This window comes from Nerophis lumbriciformis, linkage group LG37 (assembly GCF_033978685.3).
Source record: "Nerophis lumbriciformis linkage group LG37, RoL_Nlum_v2.1, whole genome shotgun sequence".
Lineage (NCBI taxonomy): Eukaryota > Metazoa > Chordata > Actinopteri > Syngnathiformes > Syngnathidae > Nerophis > Nerophis lumbriciformis.
The window spans coordinates 3,967,050-3,990,885 of NC_084584.2; the positions used below are offsets into that span (position 1 = coordinate 3,967,050).

Sequence of the window (23,836 nt, forward strand, 5' to 3'; positions counted from 1 at the left end):
AGGAGGAAATAAGGTTTTTAATATTAAATAAAAAATATCAAACTCTTGCGACAATAAAGAAGTTCAATATAAGAAAAAAAGATGATTACTAAAAACAGCAACAATTTAAAAAGGAGAGCTTTAAAGAGAATAAAGTCACAATATTTTGGAGGACAAAAGTTTTAATATCCATCCATCTATCCATTTTCTACCGCTTGTTCTTTTTGGGGTCGCGGGGAGTTTTAATATAAGATTTAAAAAAGGATCAAACTGTTGTGACAATAAAGAGGTTCAATGTAAGGAAAAAAGATGATTACTAAAAACAGCAACAATTAAAAAAGAAGAGCTTTAAAGAGAATAAAGTCACAATATTAGGAGGAAAAAAGTGTTTTATTATTAAATACAAAAATATCAAACTGTTGCGACAATAAAGAGGGTTACTGTATGAGGAAAAATATGATTACTAAAAACAGCAAAAATTGCAAAAGAAGAGCTTTTAAGAGAATAAAGTCACAATATAAGGAGGAAAAAAGTTTGAATATAAGATAAAAAAAATTATCAAACTGTTGTGACAATAAAGAGGTTCAATGTATGAGGAAAAAAGATTATTACTAAAAACAGCAACAATTAAAAAATACCCTTTAAGAGAATAAAGTGACAATATTAAAGGAAAAAAGTTTTTAATATAAGATTTGAAAAAAAAGATCAAACTGTTGCGACAATAAAGAGGTTAAATGTTTGAAGAAAACATATGATTACTAAAAACAGCAAAAGAAATAAAATAAAAGAGCTTCTAAGAGAATGAAGTCGCTATATTGGGAGAAAAAAAGTTTGAATATAAGATAAAAAAAATAAATCAAACTTTTGTAACAATAAAAAGGTTCAATGTATGAGGAAAAAATATGATTACTAAAAACAGCAAAAAATTACAAAAGAAGAGCTTATAAGAGAATAAAGTCACAATATTTGGAGGAAAAAAGTTTTAATATGAGATTAAAAAAGGATCAAACTGTTGTGACAATAAAGAGGTTCAATGTAAGGAAAAAAGATGATTACTAAAAACAGTAACAATTAAAAAAGAAGAGTTTTAAAGAGAATAAAGTCACAATATTAGGAGGAAAAGTTTTTTAACATTAAATAAAAAAAGATCAAACTGTTGCGGCAATAAAGAGAATTAATGTATTAGGAAAAATGTGATTACTAAAAACAGCAACAATTAAAAAAAGAGCTTTGAAGAGAATAAAGTCACAATATTAGGAGGAAAAAAGCTTTTTAATATTAAATAAAAAAATATCAATCTCTTGTGACAATAAAGAGGTTCAATATAAGGGAAAAAGATGATTACTAAAAACAGCAACAATTAAAAAAGAAGAGTTTTAAAGAGAATAAAGTCACAATATTAGGAGGAAAAACGTTTTTTAATATTAGATAAAAAAATATCAAACTGTTGCGGCAATAAAGAGGATTAATGTATGAGGAAAAATGTGATTACTAAAAACAGCAACAATTAAAAAAGAGCTTTAAAGAGAATAAAGTCACAATATTAGGAGGAAAAAAGCTTTTTAATATTAAATAAAAAATATCAATCTCTTGCGACAATAAAGAGGTTCAATATAAGGGAAAAAGATGATTACTAAAAACAGCAACAATTAAAAAAGAAGAGCTTTAAAGAGAATAAAGTCACAATATTTTGGAGGACAAAAGTTTTAATATCCATCCATCTATCCATTTTCTACCGCTTGTTCTTTTTGGGGTGATGGGGAGTTTTAATATAAGATTTAAAAAAGGATCAAACTGTTGTGACAATAAAGAGGTTCAATGTATGAGGAAAAAAGATGATTACAAAAAACAGCAAAAAGTTACAAAAGAAGCGCTTATAAGAGAATAAAGTCACAATAATTGGAGGAAAAAAGTTTTAATATGAGATTTAAAAAAGGATCAAACTGTTGAGACAATAAAGAGGTTCAATGTAAGGAAAAAAGATGATTACTAAAAACAGCAACAATTAAAAAAGAAGAGCTTTAAAGAGAATAAAGTCACAATATTAGGAGGAAAAACGTTTTTTAATATTAAATAAAAAATATAAAATTGTTGAGGCAATAAAGAGAATAAATATATTAGGAAAAATGTGATTACTAAAAACAGCAACAATTAAAAAAAGAGCTTTAAAGAGAATAAAGTCACAATATTAGGAGGAAATAAGCTTTTTAACATTAAATAAAAAATATCAATCTCTTGTGATAATAAAGAGGTTCAATATAAGGGAAAAAGATGATTACTAAAAACAGCAACAATTAAAAAGAGCTTTAAAGAGAATAAAGTCACAATATTAGGAAGAAATAAGCTTTTTAATATTAAATAAAAAAAATATCAATCTCTTGCGACAATAAAGAGGTTCAATGTAAGGAAAAAAGATGATTACTAAAAACAGCAACAATTAAAAAAGAAGAGCTTTAAAGAGAATAAAGTCACAATATTAGGAGGAAAAAAGTCCTCATTTTAGGAGAATAAACTAGTCTTAGGATGAAGGGAAAACATCATTTTGGATGTGCAACATTACAGAATAAAAATGTAAGTTGTAACGTTCTGACAAACAACAACAAAATAACGTTGTTTGGGAACAAGTTCAACCAAAATAATGTTTGGGAAGAAGGAGAGCAAAATGCGAGAAGAAAGCAGAAAAGAAAAAAATCAGTCATTTGGGGAGAATTCTAAATATTCAAGAAAAAAAAAAGATTTTAATTTGGAATAACATGTCTGTTGTTGTGGTGATGTTGCTGTTACACATTGTCACCACCAGATGGCAGCAACGTTTTTTGGAATAACATGTCTGTTGTTGTGGTGATGTTGCTGTTACACATTGTCACCACCAGATGGCAGCAAGGTTTTTTGTTATAACATGTCTGCTGTTTCAGGATTGTCTGCTGCAAGACAGCAGCAATGTCTTTGTTACTCCCTCCCAGGTCTTAATCAAGGCTCAATTAACAACGATGCCTAAATAATACTGTCACAACTAATAAATAAGAAAAACGGAACTTACAATTAGTGCATACTTGCCAACCCTCCCGAATTTTCCGGGAGACTCCCGAAATTCAGCGCCTCTCCCGAAAACCTCCCGGGACAAATATTCTCCCGAAAATCTCCCGATTTTCATGCGAACCTGAGTGAGGACAGCCTTTTTTCACGACAACAGGGTGACAAGAACTAAATCATCCAGACGAGATAAATTGTATTATTATGTTTATCTTACCTAAAAATAAATATATTTATTAATAAAAAAAATAAAAAAAAACGAAATAAATTTTTACCATATTTTGCTAAAAACATCAAAATTAATTGTATTTTTATTTGTATTTTTTCTGACTCCTTTTTACATCCAGCCATTAGAATTATACATTAAAATAAACATATTTGAAATAATTAATTTTAAAATATCATAATAATTCATTTAAAAGGACCATATTTAATTATTAAAATAATTGCTTGTTTATCAACAATTTTAGCATTTTATTCATTACATTTTGAAGCTCTCAGAAGCCAAGTTATGTTATATTCCTTAATATTTATTTATGCAAGTTTGAAGTATCAATTATCCAAACACAGTTTTATTTGCATATTTTCAGGATATATATATATATGTGTATATATATATATATATATATATATATATATATATATATATATATATATATATATATATATATATATATATAGCGAGAATATCAAGAAGCGCATATGCCAAATTTTCAAAGAGAACGGCCTACGGATCACGATTGAAGCCAACAAGCAAACCGTCAACTTCCTTGACGTCACTTTCAACCTCAGAAATAACAGCTACCAACCATTCACGAAACCCAACACAACACTCCAATACGTGCACCATGACAGCAACCACCCACCCACCACCACGAAAAGAATACCTACCGGAATCAATAAAAGACTATCGATGCTGTCATCTAGCAAAGCTGAATTTGACCAAGCGACCCCCCCGTACCAAAAAGCCCTTGATGAAAGCGGATACAATTTCACCCTCACCTATGAACCCACGCCAGGAAACCAGCCAAAAAAGAACAGAAAACGAAACGACATCATCTGGTACAACCCCCCATACAGCAAAAACGTCTCAACGAACATTGGACACAAATTCCTCAATCTGATTGACAAACACTTTCCCAAAGACAACACCCTAAGAAAAGTATTCAACAAGAACAACATCAAATTGAGCTACAGCTGCATGAACAATATACGACAAATCATCTCAAACCACAACAAAACAATTGCAAATGAGCCGTCGACCCCCAGTCAGAACGACTCCAAAACCAACAAAGCATGTAACTGTCGAAAGAAACCTGATTGCCCCCTCAACGGGGGATGCTTACAAACATCAGTTGTCTATCAATCTAAGGTAACACGCAAGGACATTAACACATCCGACACATATGTAGGATTAACCGAGGGTGAATTCAAAACCAGATGGAACAACCACAAGGCTTCTTTCAGGAACCAAAACCTGCGGAATACCACAGAACTCAGCGAACACATTTGGGACCTCAAAGACAATAATGTTGAATATTCAATAACATGGCAAATTCTTGCATCCAGCACACCTTACAATAGTGGTAATAAAAGATGCAACCTATGCTTGAAAGAGAAACTGTTTATTATTTACCGTCCAGACCTGTCATCCCTCAACAAGCGCAGCGAAATTGTAACAGCATGCCGCCACAGACGGAAACACCTCCTAGGTAACACATGAGCCAATCACCACGCCCCTACACCAGCCTGTACCCACCCACTCTGTGCCCTATATAAACCATGGTATGTGAATGCTCCCATTAAAATCTCCTGATGATTGAGGGAACCCCCCTTAATGAAACAGGCCTGTAGAGATGAAATAGTCTTGTGATTTTTTTCCCCACACATACATATATATATATATATATATATATATATATATATATATATATATATATATATATATATATATAATATAATTATATTCGGCTCTGTGGTGAACCTAAGCGGGAAGAACATTGTAATGTGTGCGGGTATTGAGGTGATGTTGCTGTTACAGGTTGTCGCCACAAGATGGCAGCATAAGCAAACAAGTTAGCGGCTTCATGACAGACCACGCTTTAAAAACATGTCTCAACATGTTGTACTGCAATACTCGTGTACTAACATGTATTTTGCTGTACGTAACATGTATTTTGGTAACTATTTCTATATATATTTTTTCGTCATCACCTTCTACTTTGTATGTTTTTTTTAGATGATTTACGACACATGAGTAAAGCATGACGTCAGGTTAGTGTTTCCTGCGTGTCGCAACACCGCACTTTGTCCAGGACTTTTCCGTTTGTGTGGAAATGTGTGCGTTGTGGTCACGTGACACGTCAGTGTGATTGTTAGCAACACGCCACAAAGACGCACTTTGACTACTTTTGATTGTGTTTGCAGGCGTGCTTTTTACACGTTTCATTTACACACTAAATAATAACAGCGCCTGGAATTCAATTATATACACACACTGTACCACTCACAATACATACATTCATACATGTAGTATACATACATACATGCATGCATACATATATATATATATATACACACACACACACACACATACCTATATATATATATATATATATATATATGTATGTGTGGGGGAAAAAATCACAAGACTATTTCATCTCTACAGGCCTGTTTCATGAGAGGGGGTACCCTCAATCATCAGGAGATTTTAATGGGAGCATTCGCATACCATGGTTTATATAGGGCACAGAGTGGGTGGGTACAGGCTGGCCTAAGGGCGTGGTGATTGGCTCATGTGTTACCTAGGAGGTGTTTCCGTCTGTGGCGGCATGCTGTAACAATTTCGCTGCGCTTGTTGAGGGATGACAGGTCTGGACGGTAAATAATAAACAGTTTCTCTTTCAAGCATAGGTTGCATCTTTTATTACCACTATTGTAAGGTGTGCTGGATGCGAGAATTTGCCATGTTATTGAATATTCAACATTATTGTCTTTGAGGTCCCAAATGTGTTTGCTGAGTTCTGTGGTATTTCGCAGGTTTTTGTTCCTGAAAGAAGCCTTGTGATTGTTCCATCTGGTTTTGAATTCTCCCTCGGTTAATCCTACATATGTGTCGGATGTGTTAATGTCCTTGCGTATTACCTTAGATTGGTAGACAGCTGATGTTTGTAAGCACCCCCCGTTGAGAGGGCAATCAGGTTTCTTTCGACAGTTACAGCCTTTGGAGTCGCTCTGTCTGGGGGCCGACGGCTCATTTGCAATTGTTTTGTTGTGGTTTGAGATGATTTGTCGTATATTGTTCATGCAGCTGTAGCTCAATTTAATATATATATATATATATATATATATATATATATATACCAGTGACGTGCGGTGAGGTTGATGGCTGGTGAGGCACTGACTTCATCACAGTCAGATTTACAAACATATGAACCCTAAAGAGTATCTTATTCACCATTTGATTGGCAGCAGTTAACGGGTTATGTTTAAAAGCTCATACCAGCATTCTTCCCTGCTTGGCACTCAGCATCAAGGCTTGGAATTGGGGGTTAAATCACCAAAAATGATTCCCGGGCGCGGCCACCGCTGCTGCCCACTGCTCCCCTCACCTCCCAGGGGGTGATCAAGGGGATGGGTCAAATGCAGAGGACACATTTCACCACACCTAGTGTGTGTGTGACAATCATTGCTACTTTAACTTAACTTTAACTTTACACATACAAACTGTAGCACACAAAAAAGCACATTTAATTAAAAAAACCTTATTATGGTCTTACCTTTACTTATAAATGAAGTCCATGAGCCGCTGTTGTGCTGGATTAATGCACCCCCTGACGAGAGTGTTGTATCAACTAAAGCCCTCACTTAAAATGTCCACGTGCAAGATTGAATCTATTTAAAAAAGTGTAACCGAGAGTTTATAAATGTGGCCTATACTGTATGAAACTACAAAATAACAAACACGAGGCTCCAGTTTACACGAGGACCACTTTATTTACCTTCTTTCAAAAACCTCCGCTCCACTACAACATGTCAAAATAAGAGCTCGAGGCATATACTGTATAACAGCGCATAACAGGAACTTAACATCACAAAGAGGAAAGCCCATAAAAAATAGGTTACAAAAGTTATTTAATAAGAAGCCACAAAATGCAAAAACAATAATGTTCGTGTTGGAGGAGTTGTGAATTAGGTACACCTGCAGTCTGCAGGTGTACCTAATGTTGTGGCCCTGCAGTCATTCACAACTCCTCCAACACAAACATTATTGTTTTTGCACTTTTTGGCTTCTTATGAAATAACTTTTTTAAAAAGATTCAATCTTGCACGTGGAAAGTTTAAGTGTGGGCTTTAGTTGATATAACACTCCCGTCAGGGGTTGCCGTGCATTCTACGGCGGGGGTGCAGGAGGCGGGATTACTGCGAGCCTCAGCCAGTGCGTCTTTTGCAGCCGTTTTATGATCGCTCAGCACAAGAAATACGTTACACACATACAGTTGTTGACAAAATACACTGTACATTATATACCTCAGCTAACTAAACTATGGAAATGTATAATATAATTCATATAGCAATACGGTCTCACTGCACAGCAGGCCAGCAGTTAGCCCAGTCATTGCGCAATCCATGTTGAGGCACTGAGTGACGTGCCTCAACTGGCTGCTGATCACCGCGCCGTCTCTTCTCAGTATTTGAACGGCAAATGTGAAAATTCAGCGATTTTAAATACAAATAATCTAAAACTGGTGAAGTTAAATGGAAAATAACTTTATAGTATAATCACTGGATACATATAACAATTTAAAAAAAAAAATTCTTTTTACATTTTTCTTTCTTTCCATGATGGCAGGTGAGGCGGGGGCCTCACCTGCCTCTAGTGACTGCACGTCACTGACTCGGGGGCAGCGTTGGGTTAAACAAATTTGGCCGGGGGCCGGGCTGTGTGTGTGTGTGTGTGTGTGTGTGTGTGTGTGTGTGTGTGTGTGTGTGTGTGTGTGTGTGTGTGTGTGTGTGTGTGTGTATATATATATATATATATATATATACATATTCTGAGGGCGATGATGTCATGTTATGGATGGTAAAACACATTGGATGATTAGCCTGAGTGACTAGGAGACACTGAGAGTAACAAACAGGCAGTAGAAAATGGATTAGAAAGGATAGATTTAAAAAATAATAATACTTAATAATAAAAAGTAAATATATAAATTTAAAAAAATATTTATATTTAACTTGGGACTTCCCACGGGCCGGGGCCGGCCTGCGGGCCTTAGTTTGGGGACCCCTGATCTAGAATGTTCCAGGTGAGGTACAAATACATCTGGAATATGAAAGCAAACATCTTTTTCAAATGTTTTAATAGAGTTTATTCATCTATCTGCACACATTATTATAAAATATTAGTCAACACTGAATGCCAGTCTCATGTCCCGCGCTGACACAGCGTCTTTGCTTCAGGGGAGGGGAGGGGCCAGGTGAGGGGGAGGGGCCAGGTGAGGGAGGGGGAGGGGCATCCAACAACAATCAAAAACTTTTGTCACTGTGTTTGGCAACAAGATGGCGGCAGGTGTGTGTGTGTGTGTGTGTGTGTGTGTGTGTGTGTGTGTGTGTGTGTGTGTGTGTGTGTGTGTGTGTGTGTGTGTGTGTGTGTGTGTGTGTGTGTGTGTGTGTGTGTTGGCATCCAATCAGTCGTTAGAAGTGTGAGCTTAAAGAAAGAAAAGGAAGGCATCGTTGCTATGACAACCAACTAACAGCCAGTTACTAAGTGATAATTGGCTACAGCTTGTGTGTGTATGTATATATACTGTATATATGTATGTATATATATACTGTATATATGTATGTATATATATAATATATGTGTATATATGTATATATGTGTATATATGTATGTGTGTATGTATGTGGACAAGCTCACTGTCTTTCCAAGCATGAATGGCCGGTGGTGGGGGGGGCAGGAAGTATGAGGGGGCGGGGCTAAAAGGTGTTTATTTACAGGATGACACAGCAGTTACTCTCTCCAGTCTTCTCCCTGTTCCTCTGACCTGAACACACAAACACCACACTTTATATGCATGAAACTGCTCATTAGCATGCCTTATATGGACATACAGCACTAACACCACACCTTATCTAGATGACAAAGTAACACATATATAAGGAAAGTAGTGTACATGCTAACATGACAAGTGTGTAAACATGGAGGAGGCGGAGCTAGAAGATGGAGGAGGCGGAGCTAGAAGATGGTTAGTTACCTTGGGAGTTGGGCTCAGGCAGCGTCTCTCTGGCCACTAAATGCATGACGCTGGTTTTACCCAGAGGCAACTTCAGTGCTGCACACACACACACACACACACACACACACACACACACACACACACACACACACACACACACACACACACATCAATATACCTCATCAAAATAAAACATCAAAATACGTCATCAAAATAAAACGTCATCAAAATAAAACATTAAAATACGTAATCAAAATAAAACGTCAAAATACAGTCATCAAAATACCTCATCAAAATACCTCATCAAAATAAAATGTCATTAAAATATAAGGTCATCAAAATAAAACGTCATCATATTAAAACGTCATCAAAATAAAATGTCATCAAAATAACACTTAATCGAATTAAAATGTCATCAAAATAAAACGTCATCAAAATAAAACATAAAAATAAAACGTCATCAAAATAAAATGTCATCAAAAAACGGCATCAAAATAAAACGTAATCAAAATACGGCATCAAAATAAAATGTCATTAAAATAAAACATTAAAATACGTCATCAAAATAAAACGTCAAAATAAAATGTCATCAAAATAAAGTCATCAAAATACCTCATCAAAATAAAATGTCCTCAAATTAAAACGTCATCAAAATAACACTTCATCGAATTAAAATGTCATCAAAATAAAACGTCATCAAAATACGTAATCAAAATAAAACATAAAAATAAAACGGCATCAAAAAACGGCATCAAAATAAAACGTAATCAAAATACGGCATCAAAATAAAATGTCATTAAAATAAAACATCAAAATACGTCATCAAAATAAATCATCAAAATAAAATGTCATCAAAATGAAACATCAAAATACGTCAGCAAAATAAAACGTCAGCAAAATAAAACGTCATCACAATAAAACGTCATCAAATTAAAACATCATCAAAATATGTCATCAAAATAAAATGTCATCAAAATACGTCATCAAAATAAAACCATCAAAATAAAATGTCATCAAAATAAAACGTCATCAAATTAAAACACGTCATCAAAATAAAATGTCATCAAAAAACAGCATCAAAATAAAACGTAGTCAAAATACGTCATCAAAATAAAATGTCATCAAAATAAAACATTAAAATACGTAATCAAAATAAAACGTCAAAATAAAATATCAAAATAAAGTCATCCAAATACCTCATCAAAATAAAATGTCCTCAAAATACCTCATCAAAATAAAATGTCATTAAAATATAAGGTCATCAAAATAAAATAACACTTCATCGAATTAAAATGTCATCAAAATAAAACATCAAAATACGTAATCAAAATAAAACATGTCATCAAAATAAAATGTCATCAAAAAACGGCATCAAAATAAAATGTCATTAAAATAAAACATTAAAATACGTCATCAAAATAAAACGTCAAAATAAAATGTCATCAAAATAAAATATCAAAATAAAGTCATCAAAATACCTCATCAAAATAAAATGTCATTAAAATAAGGTCATCAAAATAAAATGTCATCAAATTAAAACGTCATCAAAATAACACTTCATCGAATTAAAATGTCATCAAAATACGTAATCAAAATAAAACGTCATCAAAATAAAATGTCATCAAAAAACGGCATCAAAATAAAACGTAGTCAAAATACGGCATCAAAATAAAATGTCATCAAAATAAATCATCAAAATAAAATGTCATCAAAATAAAACATCAAAATACGTCAGCAAAATAAAACGTCATCAAAATAAAACGTCATTAAAATACGTCATCACAATAAAACGTCATCAAATTAAAACATCATCAAAATATGTCATCAAAATAAAACGTCATAAAAATAAAATTGTCATAAAAATAAAATTGTCATCAAAATAAAATGTCATCAAAATAAAACATCAAAATAAAATGTCATCAAAATAAAACGTCATCAAATTAAAACACGTCATCAAAATAAAATGTCATCAAAATAAAACGTAGTCAAAATAAGGCATCAAAATAAAATGTCATTAAAATAAAACATCAAAATACGTCATCAAAATAAAACGTCATCAAAATAAATCATCAAAATAAAATGTCATCAAAATAAAACGTCAAAATACGTCAGCAAAATAAAACGTCATCAAAATAAAACGTCATTAAAATACGTCATCACAATAAAACGTCATCAAATTAAAACATCATCAAAATATGTCATCAAAATAAAACGTCATAAAAATAAAATTGTCATCAAAATAAAATGTCATCAAAATACGTCATCAAAATAAAACATCATCAAAATAAAATGTCATCAAAATAAAATGTCATCAAAATAAAACATCAAAATACGTCATCACAATAAAACGTCATCAAATTAAAACACGTCATCAAAATAAAATGTCATCAAAAAACAGCATCAAAATAAAACGTAGTCAAAATACGGCATCAAAATACGGCATCAAAATAAAACGTCATCAAAATAAATCATCAAAATAAAATGTCATCAAAATAAAACATCAAAATACGCCAGCAAAATAAAACGTCATCACAATAAAACGTCATCAAAATAAAATGTCATCAAAATGAAACGTCATCAAAATAAAACGTCATCAAATTAAAACATCAAATTAAAACGTCATCAAAATAAAATGTCATCAAAATAAAACGTCATCGAATTAAAACGTCATCAAAATAAAATGTCACCAAAATAAAACATCATCAAAATATAAAGTCATCAAAATACCTCATCAAAATAAAATGTCATCAAAATAAAACGTCATCAAATTAAAACGTCATCAAAATAACACTTCATCGAATTAAAATGTCATCAAAATAAAACGTCATCAAAATACGTCATCAAAATAAAACATCAAAATAAAACATCATCAAAAAACGGCATCAAAATAAAATGTAATCAAAATACGGCATCAAAATAAAATGTCATTAAAATAAAACATCAAAATACGTCAGCAAAATAAAACGTCATCAACATAAATCATCAAAATAAAATGTCATCAAAATGAAACATCAAAATAAGTCAGCAAAATAAAACGTCATCAAAATAAAACGTCACTAAAATACGTCATCACAATAAAACGTCATCAAATTAAAACGTCATCAAAATAAAATGTCATCAAAATAAAACGTCATCAAAATAAAACGTCATCAAAATAAAATGTCATTAAAATAAAACATCAAAATACGTCATCAAAATAAAACGTCATCAAAATAAATCATCAAAATAAAATGTCATCAAAATAAAACATCAAAATACGTCAGCAAAATAAAACGTCATTAAAATACGTCATCACAATAAAACGTCATCAAATTAAAACATCATCAAAATAAAATGTCATCAAAGTAAAACGTCATCAAATTAAAACGTCATCAAAATAAAATGTCATCAAAATAAAACTTCATCGAATTAAAACGTCATCAAAATAAAACGTCATCAAATTAAACGTCATCAAAATAAAACGTCATCAAAATAAAAGATCATCAAATGTTTACAAGGTAAATGGAGTGTTTATGTCCCCAAACGGTTTTTGCAAAGTTCCACCTCAGAAAAAACGTGTCTCATCAAGCACCTCCATGATGACATAGTAACATAGTAGACCTAAGTATTCATCAAGGACCACCATAATGACAACATTAAATACAATAGTGTAGTAGACCTAAGTATTCATTAAGTACCACCATGGTGTAGAGGACAGTTTGGTGTAGTACAGAGTGGTGTAGAGGACAGTTTGGTGTAGTACAGAGTGGTGTAGAGGACAGTTTGATGTAGTAAAGAGTGGTGTAGAGGACAGTTTGATGTAGTAGAGTGGTGTAGAGGACAGTTTGATGTAGTACAGAGTGGTGTAGAGGACAGTTTGGTGTAGTACAGAGTGGGGTAGAGGACAGTTTAATGTAGTACAGAGTGGTGTAGAGGACAGTTTGGTGTAGAGGACAGTTTGGTGTAGTACAGAGTGGTGTAGAGGACAGTTTAATGTAGAGGACAGTTTGGTGTAGTACAGAGTGGTGTAGAGGACAGTTTGGTGTAGTACAGAGTGGTGTAGAGGACAGTTTGATGTAGTAGAGAGTGGTGTAGAGGACAGTTTGGTGTAGTACAGAGTGGGGTAGAGGACAGTTTAATGTAGTACAGAGTGGTGTAGAGGACAGTTTGGTGTAGTACAGAGTGGTGTAGAGGACAGTTTAATGTAGAGGACAGTTTGGTGTAGTACAGAGTGGTGTAGAGGACAGTTTAATGTAGAGGACAGTTTGGTGTAGTACAGAGTGGTGTAGAGGACAGTTTGGTGGAGTACAGAGTGGTGTAGAGGACAGTTTGGTGTAGTACAGAGTGGTGTAGAGGACAGTTTGGTGTAGCACAGAGTGGTGTAGAGGACAGTTTGATGTAGTACAGAGTGGTGTAGAGGACAGTTTGATGTAGTAGAGAGTGGTGTAGAGGACAGTTTGATGTAGTAGAGAGTGGTGTAGAGGACAGTTTGATGTAGTAGAGAGTGGTGTAGAGGACAGTTTGATGTAGTACAGAGTGGTGTAGAGGACAGTTTGATGTAGTAGAGAGTGGTGTAGAGGACAGTTTGGTGTAGTACAGAGTGGTGTAGAGGACAGTTTGGTGTAGTACAGAGTGGTGTAGAGGACAGTTTGGTGTAGTACAGAGTGGTGTAGAGGACAGTTTGATGTAGTAGAGAGTGGTGTAGAGGACAGTTTGGTGTAGTACAGAGTGGTGTAGAGGACAGTTTGGTGTAGTACAGAGTGGTGTAGAGGACAGTTTGGTGTAGTAGAGAGTGGTGTAGAGGACAGTTTGGTGTAGAGGACAGTTTGGTGTAGAGGACAGTTTGGTGTAGTAGAGAGTGGTGTAGAGGACAGTTTGGTGTAGTACAGAGTGGTGTAGAGGACAGTTTGATGTAGTAAAGAGTGGTGTAGAGGACAGTTTGATGTAGTAGAGTGGTGTAGAGGACAGTTTGATGTAGTACAGAGTGGTGTAGAGGACAGTTTGGTGTAGTACAGAGTGGGGTAGAGGACAGTTTAATGTAGTACAGAGTGGTGTAGAGGACAGTTTGGTGTAGAGGACAGTTTGGTGTAGTACAGAGTGGTGTAGAGGACAGTTTAATGTAGAGGACAGTTTGGTGTAGTACAGAGTGGTGTAGAGGACAGTTTGATGTAGTAGAGAGTGGTGTAGAGGACAGTTTGATGTAGTAGAGTGGTGTAGAGGACAGTTTGGTGTAGTACAGAGTGGGGTAGAGGACAGTTTAATGTAGTACAGAGTGGTGTAGAGGACAGTTTGGTGTAGTACAGAGTGGTGTAGAGGACAGTTTAATGTAGAGGACAGTTTGGTGTAGTACAGAGTGGTGTAGAGGACAGTTTAATGTAGAGGACAGTTTGGTGTAGTACAGAGTGGTGTAGAGGACAGTTTAATGTAGAGGACAGTTTGGTGTAGTACAGAGTGGTGTAGAGGACAGTTTGGTGGAGTACAGAGTGCTGTAGAGGACAGTTTGGTGTAGTACAGAGTGGTGTAGAGGACAGTTTGGTGTAGCACAGAGTGGTGTAGAGGACAGTTTGATGTAGTACAGAGTGGTGTAGAGGACAGTTTGATGTAGTACAGAGTGGTGTAGAGGACAGTTTGATGTAGTAGAGAGTGGTGTAGAGGACAGTTTGATGTAGTACAGAGTGGTGTAGAGGACAGTTTGGTGTAGTACAGAGTGGTGTAGAGGACAGTTTGGTGTAGTACAGAGTGGTGTAGAGGACAGTTTGGTGTAGTACAGAGTGGTGTAGAGGACAGTTTGATGTAGTAGAGAGTGGTGTAGAGGACAGTTTGATGTAGTAGAGAGTGGTGTAGAGGACAGTTTGATGTAGTACAGAGTGGTGTAGAGGACAGTTTGATGTAGTAGAGAGTGGTGTAGAGGACAGTTTGGTGTAGTACAGAGTGGTGTAGAGGACAGTTTGGTGTAGTACAGAGTGGTGTAGAGGACAGTTTGGTGTAGTACAGAGTGGTGTAGAGGACAGTTTGGTGTAGTAGAGAGTGGTGTAGAGGACAGTTTGGTGTAGAGGACAGTTTGGTGTAGTAGAGAGTGGTGTAGAGGACAGTTTGGTGTAGAGGACAGTTTGGTGTAGAGGACAGTTTGGTGTAGTAGAGAGTGGTGTAGAGGACAGTTTGGTGTAGAGGACAGTTTGGTGTAGAGGACAGTTTGGTGTAGTAGAGAGTGGTGTAGAGGACAGTTTGATGTAGTACAGAGTGGTGTAGAGGACAGTTTGATGTAGTACAGAGTGGTGTAGAGGACAGTTTGGTGTAGAGGACAGTTTGGTGTAGTAGAGAGTGGTGTAGAGGACAGTTTGGTGTAGAGGACAGTTTGGTGTAGAGGACAGTTTGGTGTAGTAGAGAGTGGTGTAGAGGACAGTTTGATGTAGTACAGAGTGGTGTAGAGGACAGTTTGATGTAGTACAGAGTGGTGTAGAGGACAGTTTGGTGTAGAGGACAGTTTGGTGTAGTAGAGAGTGGTGTAGAGGACAGTTTGGTGTAGAGGACAGTTTGGTGTAGTAGAGAGTGGTGTAGAGGACAGTTTGGTGTAGAGGACAGTTTGGTGTAGAGGACAGTTTGGTGTAGTAGAGAGTGGTGTAGAGGACAGTTTGGTGTAGAGGACAGTTTGGTGTAGAGGACAGTTTGGTGTAGTAGAGAGTGGTGTAGAGGACAGTTTGGTGTAGTACAGAGTGGTGTAGAGGACAGTTTGATGTAGTAGAGAGTGGTGTAGAGGACAGTTTGATGTAGTACAGAGTGGTGTAGAGGACAGTTTGGTGTAGAGGACAGTTTGATGTAGTAGAGAGTGGTGTAGAGGACAGTTTGATGTAGTACAGAGTGGTGTAGAGGACAGTTTGGTGTAGAGGACAGTTTGGTGTAGAGGACAGTTTGGTGTAGTAGAGAGTGGTGTAGAGGACAGAGTGGTGTAGAGGACAGTTTGGTGTAGAGGACAGTTTGGTGTAGTAGAGAGTGGTGTAGAGGACAGTTTGGTGTAGAGGACAGGTGTGAGAGCACCTTCGGCCTCTTAAAGGAAGTGACTACCCCCCCCTTTTCCTGCACTTCCTGTCTGTGTCAAAGGCAGCTTGTCCTCAACACTGAGCTTCTTCTGTTCTAAGGAAAACATCAACAGCAGAAGAACTTTCCAGAACCTGCACTGTGTGTGTGTGTGTGTGTGTGTGTGTGTGTGTGTGTGTGTGTGTGTGTGTGTGTGTGTGTGTGTGTGTGTGTGTGTGTGTGTGTGTGTGTGTGTGTGTGATCACCTCCTAGCGTGACGTTGCCGTGCAGGAAGCGTCCCTGGTAGATGAGCCTCAGGATGTTAGGACTGCTGACTTGTTCTTCCTCCCAGTCTGAAAACATTCCCAGCAGCATTTATACTTCACTCATCTTTCATACTCTACAATTATCATGTTCAATGCTCTCATACTACTGAAACACTCTCACACACTAATGAAACGCTCACACACACCACTAAAACACTCTCACACCCTACTGAAACACTTATACACACTACTAAAACGCTCTCACACACCACTGAAACACTCTCATACACACTACTGAAATGCTCTCACACACACTATTGAAACACTCTCACCCACACCACTGAAACACTCATACACACACTACTGAAATGCTCTCACACACCACTGAAACACTCTCATACACACTACTGAAATGCTCTCACACACACTACTGAAACACTCTCATACACACTACTGAAACGCTCTCACACACTCTACTGAAATGCTCTCACCCACACCACTGAAACACTCATACACACTACTGAAACGCTCTCACACACTACTGAAACGCTCTCACACACTACTGAAACACTTTCATACACTACTGAAACATTCTCATACACACTACTGAAACAATCCAATCCACTTTATTTATATGGCACACTCTCCCACACTACTGAAACACTTATACATACTACTGAAACGCTCACACACACACCACTAAAACACTCTCACACACTACTTAAACACTCTCACACACCACTAAATCGCTCTCACACACCACTAAAACGCTCTCACACACCACAAAAACGCTCTCATACACACTACTGAAATGCTCTCACACACACTACTGAAACACTCTCATACACTACTGAAACACTCTCATACACTACTGAAACGCTCTCATACACACTACTGAAACGCTCTCATACACACTACTGAAACACTCTTACCCACACCACTAAAACGCTCTCACACACTATTAAAACGCTCTCACACACCACAAAAACACTCTCATACACACTACTGAAATGCTCTCACACACACTACTGAAACACTCTCCTACACACTACTGAAACACTCTCATACACACTACTGAAACGCTCTCATACACACTACTGAAACGCTCTGATACACACTACTGAAACACTCTTACCCACACCACTAAAACACTCTTACCCACACCACTAAAACGCTCTCACACACTATTAAAACGCTCTCACACACCACAAAAACACTCTCATACACACTACTGAAATGCTCTCACACACACTACTGAAACACTCTCCTACACACTAGTGAAACACTCTCATACACACTACTGAAACGCTCTCACACACACACACACACACACACTACCGAAACACTCTCACACACACTACTGAAATGCTCTCACATAAAAAAATAAAAAATATCCCTACACATAACTTAAACGCTGTTAGATACACTACTAAAACACTCTCACATTAACAACTGAAAAAATATTCTCTCACACACATGACTAAAAGGCTGTAAGTTTCAGTAGTGTGTATGAGAGCGTTTCACTTGTGTATATAAGAGTGTTTCAGTAGTGTGTACGAGAGTGTTTTAGCAGTGTGTATGAGAGCGTTTAAGTAGTGTGTATGGGAGCGGTTCAGTAGTGTGTGTGAGCGTGTTTCAGTAGTGTGTATAAGAGTGGTTCAGTGGTGTGTAAGAGAGTGTTGCAGTAGTGTGTATGAGAGCTTTACACTTGCGTATATAGGAGCGTATGTGTACGAGAATGTTTCAGTAGTGTGTATGAGAGTGTTTTAGTGTTGTATATGAGAGCGTTTCAGTAGTGTGTATAAGAGAATTTCAGTATTAAGAGTGTTTCAGTAGTGTGTATGAGAGGGTTTCAGTGTTGTATATTAAAGCTTTTCAGTAGTGTGAATGAGAGAATTTCAGTAATAAGAGTGTTTCAGTTGTGTGAATGAGAGTGTTTATAATAATAATAATAGATTGTATTTGTAAAAAGCACTTTACATTGAGTAAACAACCTCAAAATGCTACAGTGCATTAAAGAAAAAAAAAAAAGATCTAAAAATAAAAACTAGAACAGCAAAATAGCTAAAACTAGTATGCATGTATCTAAAAAAAAGAGGCTTTTTAAAAAAAAGAAGGGTTTTTAAGCCTTTTTTAGAAGCATCAACAGTCTGTGGTGCCCTCAGGTGGTCAGGGAAAGCTTTCCACAGACTCGGAGCAGAAAGCCCGGTCTCCCATTGTTCGTAGTTTCAGTAGTGTGCATGAGTGTTTCAGTAGTGTGTATGAGTGTTTCAGTAGTTTGAATGAGAGTGTTTCAGTAGTGTGCATGAGTGTTTCAGTAGTGTGTATGAGTGTTTCAGTAGTGTGTATGAGAGTGTTTGAGTAGTGTGTATGCGAGCGTTATATATAGGAGTGTATACAAGAGCATTTCACTTTCGTGTGTGATAAAAAAAAATCAGTAGTGTGTATGAGCATTTCAGTCGTGTGTTTGAGTAGTGTGTATGAGAGTGTTTGAGTAGTGTGTATAAGAGTGTTTCAGTAGTGTGTATGAGAGTGTTTGAGTAGTGTGTATGAGAGCGTTTCAGTCGTATGTATGAAAATCTTTGAGTAGTGTGTATCCGAGCGTTATATATACGAGTGTATACGAGAGCATTTCACTTGTGTGTGTGATGAAAAAAAATTCAGTAGTGTGTATGAGAGCATTTCAGTAGTGTGTATGAGAGTGTTTCAGTCGTGTGAATGAGAGTGTTTGAGTAGTGTGTGTGAGAGTGTTATATATACGAGTGTATACAAGAGCATTCCACTTGTGTGTGTGATTTTTAAAAAAATCAGTAGTGTGTTTGAGAGCGTTTCAGTCGTATGTATGAAAGTGTTTGAGTAGTGTGTATAAGAGTGTTTCAGTAGTGTGTGTGAGAGTGTTTGAGTAGTGTGTATGCGAGTGTTATATATATACAAGTGTATACAAGAGCATTCCACTTGTGTGTGTGATTTAAAAAAAAATCAGTAGTGTGTTTGAGAGCGTTTCAGTCGTATGTATGAAAGTGTTTGAGTAGTGTATGCGAGCGTTATATATAGGAGCGTATACGAGAGCATTTCACTTGCGTGTGTGATAAAAAAAATTCAGTAGTGTGTATGAGTGTTTCAGTCGTGTGTTTGAGTAGTGTGTATGAGAGTGTTTGAGTAGTGTGTATAAGAGTGTTTCAGTAGTGTGTATGAGAGTGTTTGAGTAGTGTGTATGAGAGCGTTTCAGTTGTATGTATGAAAATCTTTGAGTAGTGTGTATCCGAGCGTTATATATACGAGTGTATACGAGAGCATTTCACTTGTGTGTGTGATAAAAAGAAATTCAGTAGTGTGTATGAGAGCATTTCAGTAGTGTGTATGAGAGTGTTTCAGTCGTGTGATTGAGAGTGTTTGAGTAGTGTGTGTGAGAGTGTTTGAGTAGTGTGTATGCGAGTGTTATATATATACGAGTGTATACAAGAGCATTCCACTTGTGTGTGTGATTTAAAAAAAAATCAGTAGTGTGTTTGAGAGCGTTTCAGTCGTATGTATGACAGTGTTTGAGTAGTGTATGCGAGCGTTATATATAGGAGTGTATACGAGAGCATTTCACTTGTGTGTGTGATAAAAATTCAGTAGTGTGTATGACAGCGTTTCAGTCGTGTGTTTGAGAGTGTTTCAGTAGTATGGATGAGAGTGTTTGAGTAGTGTGTATGAGAGTGTTTCAGTCGTATGTATGAAAGTGTTTGAGTAGTGTTTATGTGTGCGTTATATATACGAGTGTATACGAGGGCATTTCACTTGCGTGTGATAAAAAAAAACTTCAGTAGTGTGTATGAGAGCGTTTCAGTCGTGTGTTTGAGTAGTGTGTATGAGAGTGTTTGAGTAGTGTGTATAAGAGTGTTTCAGTAGTGTGTATGAGAGTGTTTGAGTAGTGTGTATGAGAGCGTTTCAGTCGTATGTATGAAAATCTTTGAGTAGTGTGTATCCGAGCGTTATATATACGAGTGTATACGAGAGCATTTCACTTGTGTGTGTGATAAAAAAAAAATCAGTAGTGTGTATGAGAGCATTTCAGTAGTGTGTATGAGAGTGTTTCAGTCGTGTGATTGAGAGTGTTTGAGTAGTGTGTGTGAGAGTGTTTGAGTAGTGTGTATGCGAGTGTTATATATATACGAGTGTATACAAGAGCATTTCACTTGTGTGTGTGATTTAAAAAAAAATCAGTAGTGTGTTTGAGAGCGTTTCAGTCGTATGTATGAAAGTGTTTGAGTAGTGTGTATAAGAGTGTTTCAGTCGTGTGAATGAGAGTGTTTGAGTAGTGTGTGTGAGAGTGTTTGAGTAGTGTGTATGCGAGTGTTATATATATACGAGTGTATACAAGAGCATTTCACTTGTGTGTGTGATTTAAAAAGAAATCAGTAGTGTGTTTGAGAGCGTTTCAGTCGTATGTATGAAAGTGTTTGAGTAGTGTATGCCAGCGTTATATATAGGAGTGTATACGAGAGCATTTCACTTGTGTGTGTGATAAAAATTCAGTAGTGTGTATGACAGCGTTTCAGTCGTGTGTTTGAGAGTGTTTCAGTAGTATGGATGAGAGTGTCTGAGTAGTGTGTATGAGAGTGTTTGAGTAGTGTGTATGAGAGTGTTTCAGTCGTATGTATGAAAGTGTTTGAGTGTTTATGTGTGCGTTATATATACGAGTGAATACGAGCGCATTTCACTTGCGTGTGATAAAAAAAAATTTCAGTAGTGTGTATGAGAGTGTCAGTCGTGTGTTTGAGAGTGTTTGAGTAGTGTGTATACGAGCGTTATATATACGAGTGTATACGAGATCATTTCACTTGTGTGTGTGATAAAAAAAAATTCAGTAGTGTGTATGAGAGCATTTCAGTTGTGTGTATGAGAGTGTTTCAGTCGTGTGAATGAGAGTGTTTGAGTAATGTGTGTGAGAGTGTTTGAGTAGTGTGTATGCGAGTGTTATATATACGAGTGTATACGAGCGCATTTCACTTGTGTGTGTGATTTAAAAAAAAATCAGTAGTGTGTTTGAGAGCGTTTCAGTCGTATGTATGAAAGTGTTTGAGTAGTGTATGCGAGCGTTATATATAGGAGCGTATACGAGAGCATTTCACTTGCGTGTGTGATAAAAAAAATTCAGTAGTGTGTATGAGTGTTTCAGTCGTGTGTTTGAGTAGTGTGTATGAGAGTGTTTGAGTAGTGTGTATAAGAGTGTTTCAGTAGTGTGTATGAGAGTGTTTGAGTAGTGTGTATGAGAGCGTTTCAGTTGTATGTATGAAAATCTTTGAGTAGTGTGTATCCGAGCGTTATATATACGAGTGTATACGAGAGCATTTCACTTGTGTGTGTGATAAAAAAAAATTCAGTAGTGTGTATGAGAGCATTTCAGTTGTGTGTATGAGAGTGTTTCAGTCGTGTGAATGAGAGTGTTTGAGTAGGGTGTGTGAGAGTGTTTGAGTAGTGTGTATGCGAGTGTTATATATACGAGTGTATACGAGCGCATTTCACTTGTGTGTGTGATTTAAAAAAAAATCAGTAGTGTGTTTGAGAGCGTTTCAGTCGTATGTATGAAAGTGTTTGAGTAGTGTATGCGAGCGTTATATATAGGAGCGTATACGAGAGCATTTCACTTGTGTGTGTGATAAAAATTCAGTAGTGTGTATGACAGCGTTTCAGTCGTGTGTTTGAGAGTGTTTCAGTAGTATGGATGAGAGTGTTTGAGTAGTGTGTATGAGAGTGTTTCAGTCGTATGTATGAAAGTGTTTGAGTAGTGTTTATGTGTGCGTTATATATACGAGTGTATACGAGAGCATTTCACTTGCGTGTGATAAAAAAAAAAACTTCAGTAGTGTGTATGAGAGCGTTTCAGTCGTGTGTATGAGAGTGTTTCAGTAGTGTCAATGAGAGTGTTTGAGTAGTGTGTGTGAGAGTGTTTGAGTAGTGTGTATGCGAGTGTTATATATAGGAGTGTATACGAGTGCATTTCACTTGTGTGTGTGATAAAAATTCAGTAGTGTGTATGACAGCGTTTCAGTCGTGTGTTTGAGAGTGTTTCAGTAGTATGGATGAGAGTGTTTGAGTAGTGTGCATGAGAGTGTTTCAGTCGTATGTATGAAAGTGTTTGAGTAGTGTTTATGTGTGCGTTATATATACAAGTGTATACGAGAGCATTTCACTTGCGTGTGATTAAAAAAAAACTTCAGTAGTGTGTATGAGAGTGTGTCAGTCGTGTGTTTGAGAGTGTTTGAGTAGTGTGTATACAAGAGCATTTCACTTGCGTGTGTGATAAAAACAATTCTGTAGTGTGTGTGAGAGCGTTTCAGTCGTGTATGTGAGAGGTAGTTCTGAATAATGTCCCTCACGGCCCCTCATGCATACTAGTGTGTCTTTTTGTTTGTGTGCACGCTTGCTATGTGTGTACTTTAGTGTGTGTGTGTGTGGGACTTGACGTGGTAGAAACACTTCAACACGTCAACGGACACCATGTGAACTCAATTATTGGGGAACTCTTCCAACTCGGTGGGGACATTTTGAGGAAGAATCACTTCTTACAGAGTGAAAGTTGTCACTTCGTGTCCCAATACTTGTGTACACACGCAACCTCCCACACTGGAGTGTGTGTGTGTGTGTGTGTGCGTGTGTGTGGTCTCGCTCACCCATTGGCCAGTCGTCATAAACCTGCTTGGCGATGTCTGCCGCCGAATCGCTGGGAGAAAAAAGGAACTCTTTGGTCTTCCCGCTGACTAAGATGAGTCGCAGGTTGATCTGTCACACACACACAAACGTCACGTCAGTCACCTGGCAGGACTCAAACAGGAAGCTGCAACCTGCCCCAGACTATGGGACTTCCTTCTGTGTGTGTGTGTGTGTGTGTGTGTGTGTGTCTCAACACCCCCTGCACCTTCTGTCTTCTGCCATCTGCTAAAGGGGGCATTTTCACTGTGTGTGTGTGTGTGTGTGTGTGTGTGTGTGTGTGTGTGTGTGTGTGTGTGTGTGTGTGTGTGTGTGTGTGTGTGTGTGTGTGCGCGTGGGAGACATTGTTCACATGTGTGTGTCCTACACACACATGTGAACAATGTCTCCCACGCATGAGTGTTTCAGTAGTGTGTATGAGAGTGTTTGAGTAGTGTGTATGCGAGCGTTATGTATAGGAGTGTATACGAGAGCATTTCACTTGCGTGTGTGATAAAAAAAAATTCAGTAGTGTGTATGAGAGCGTTTCAGTCGTGTGTTTGAGTAGTGTGTATGAGAGTGTGTATAAGAGTGTTTCAGTAGTGTGTATGAGAGTGTTTGAGTAGTGTGTATGAGAGCGTTTCAGTC

At 36.8% G+C, this 23,836-nt stretch overlaps 1 protein-coding gene across 3 annotated transcripts in view; it reads right to left on the reverse strand.

Moving 5' to 3' along the window:
* Positions 1 to 8,105: 8,105 nt before the first annotated feature.
* The window catches only part of ubl3a (ubiquitin-like 3a), an 84,988-nt gene continuing 69,257 nt past the window's right edge, over positions 8,106 to 23,836 (reverse strand). For 2 of the 3 annotated variants that reach the window (XM_061930869.2, XM_061930868.2), the window contains 4 exons: positions 23,173 to 23,281; positions 16,514 to 16,600; positions 9,273 to 9,350; positions 8,120 to 9,062 (listed from right to left, as the gene is read on the reverse strand). In XM_061930869.2, the coding sequence (XP_061786853.1) occupies positions 9,010 to 9,062; positions 9,273 to 9,350; positions 16,514 to 16,600; positions 23,173 to 23,281 (327 nt within the window). In that variant the 3' untranslated portion in view covers positions 8,120 to 9,009. Of the gene's footprint in view, positions 9,063 to 9,272; positions 9,351 to 16,513; positions 16,601 to 23,172; positions 23,282 to 23,836 lie in introns of all 3 variants that reach the window. The other variant, XM_061930867.2, reaches the window with a different exon arrangement.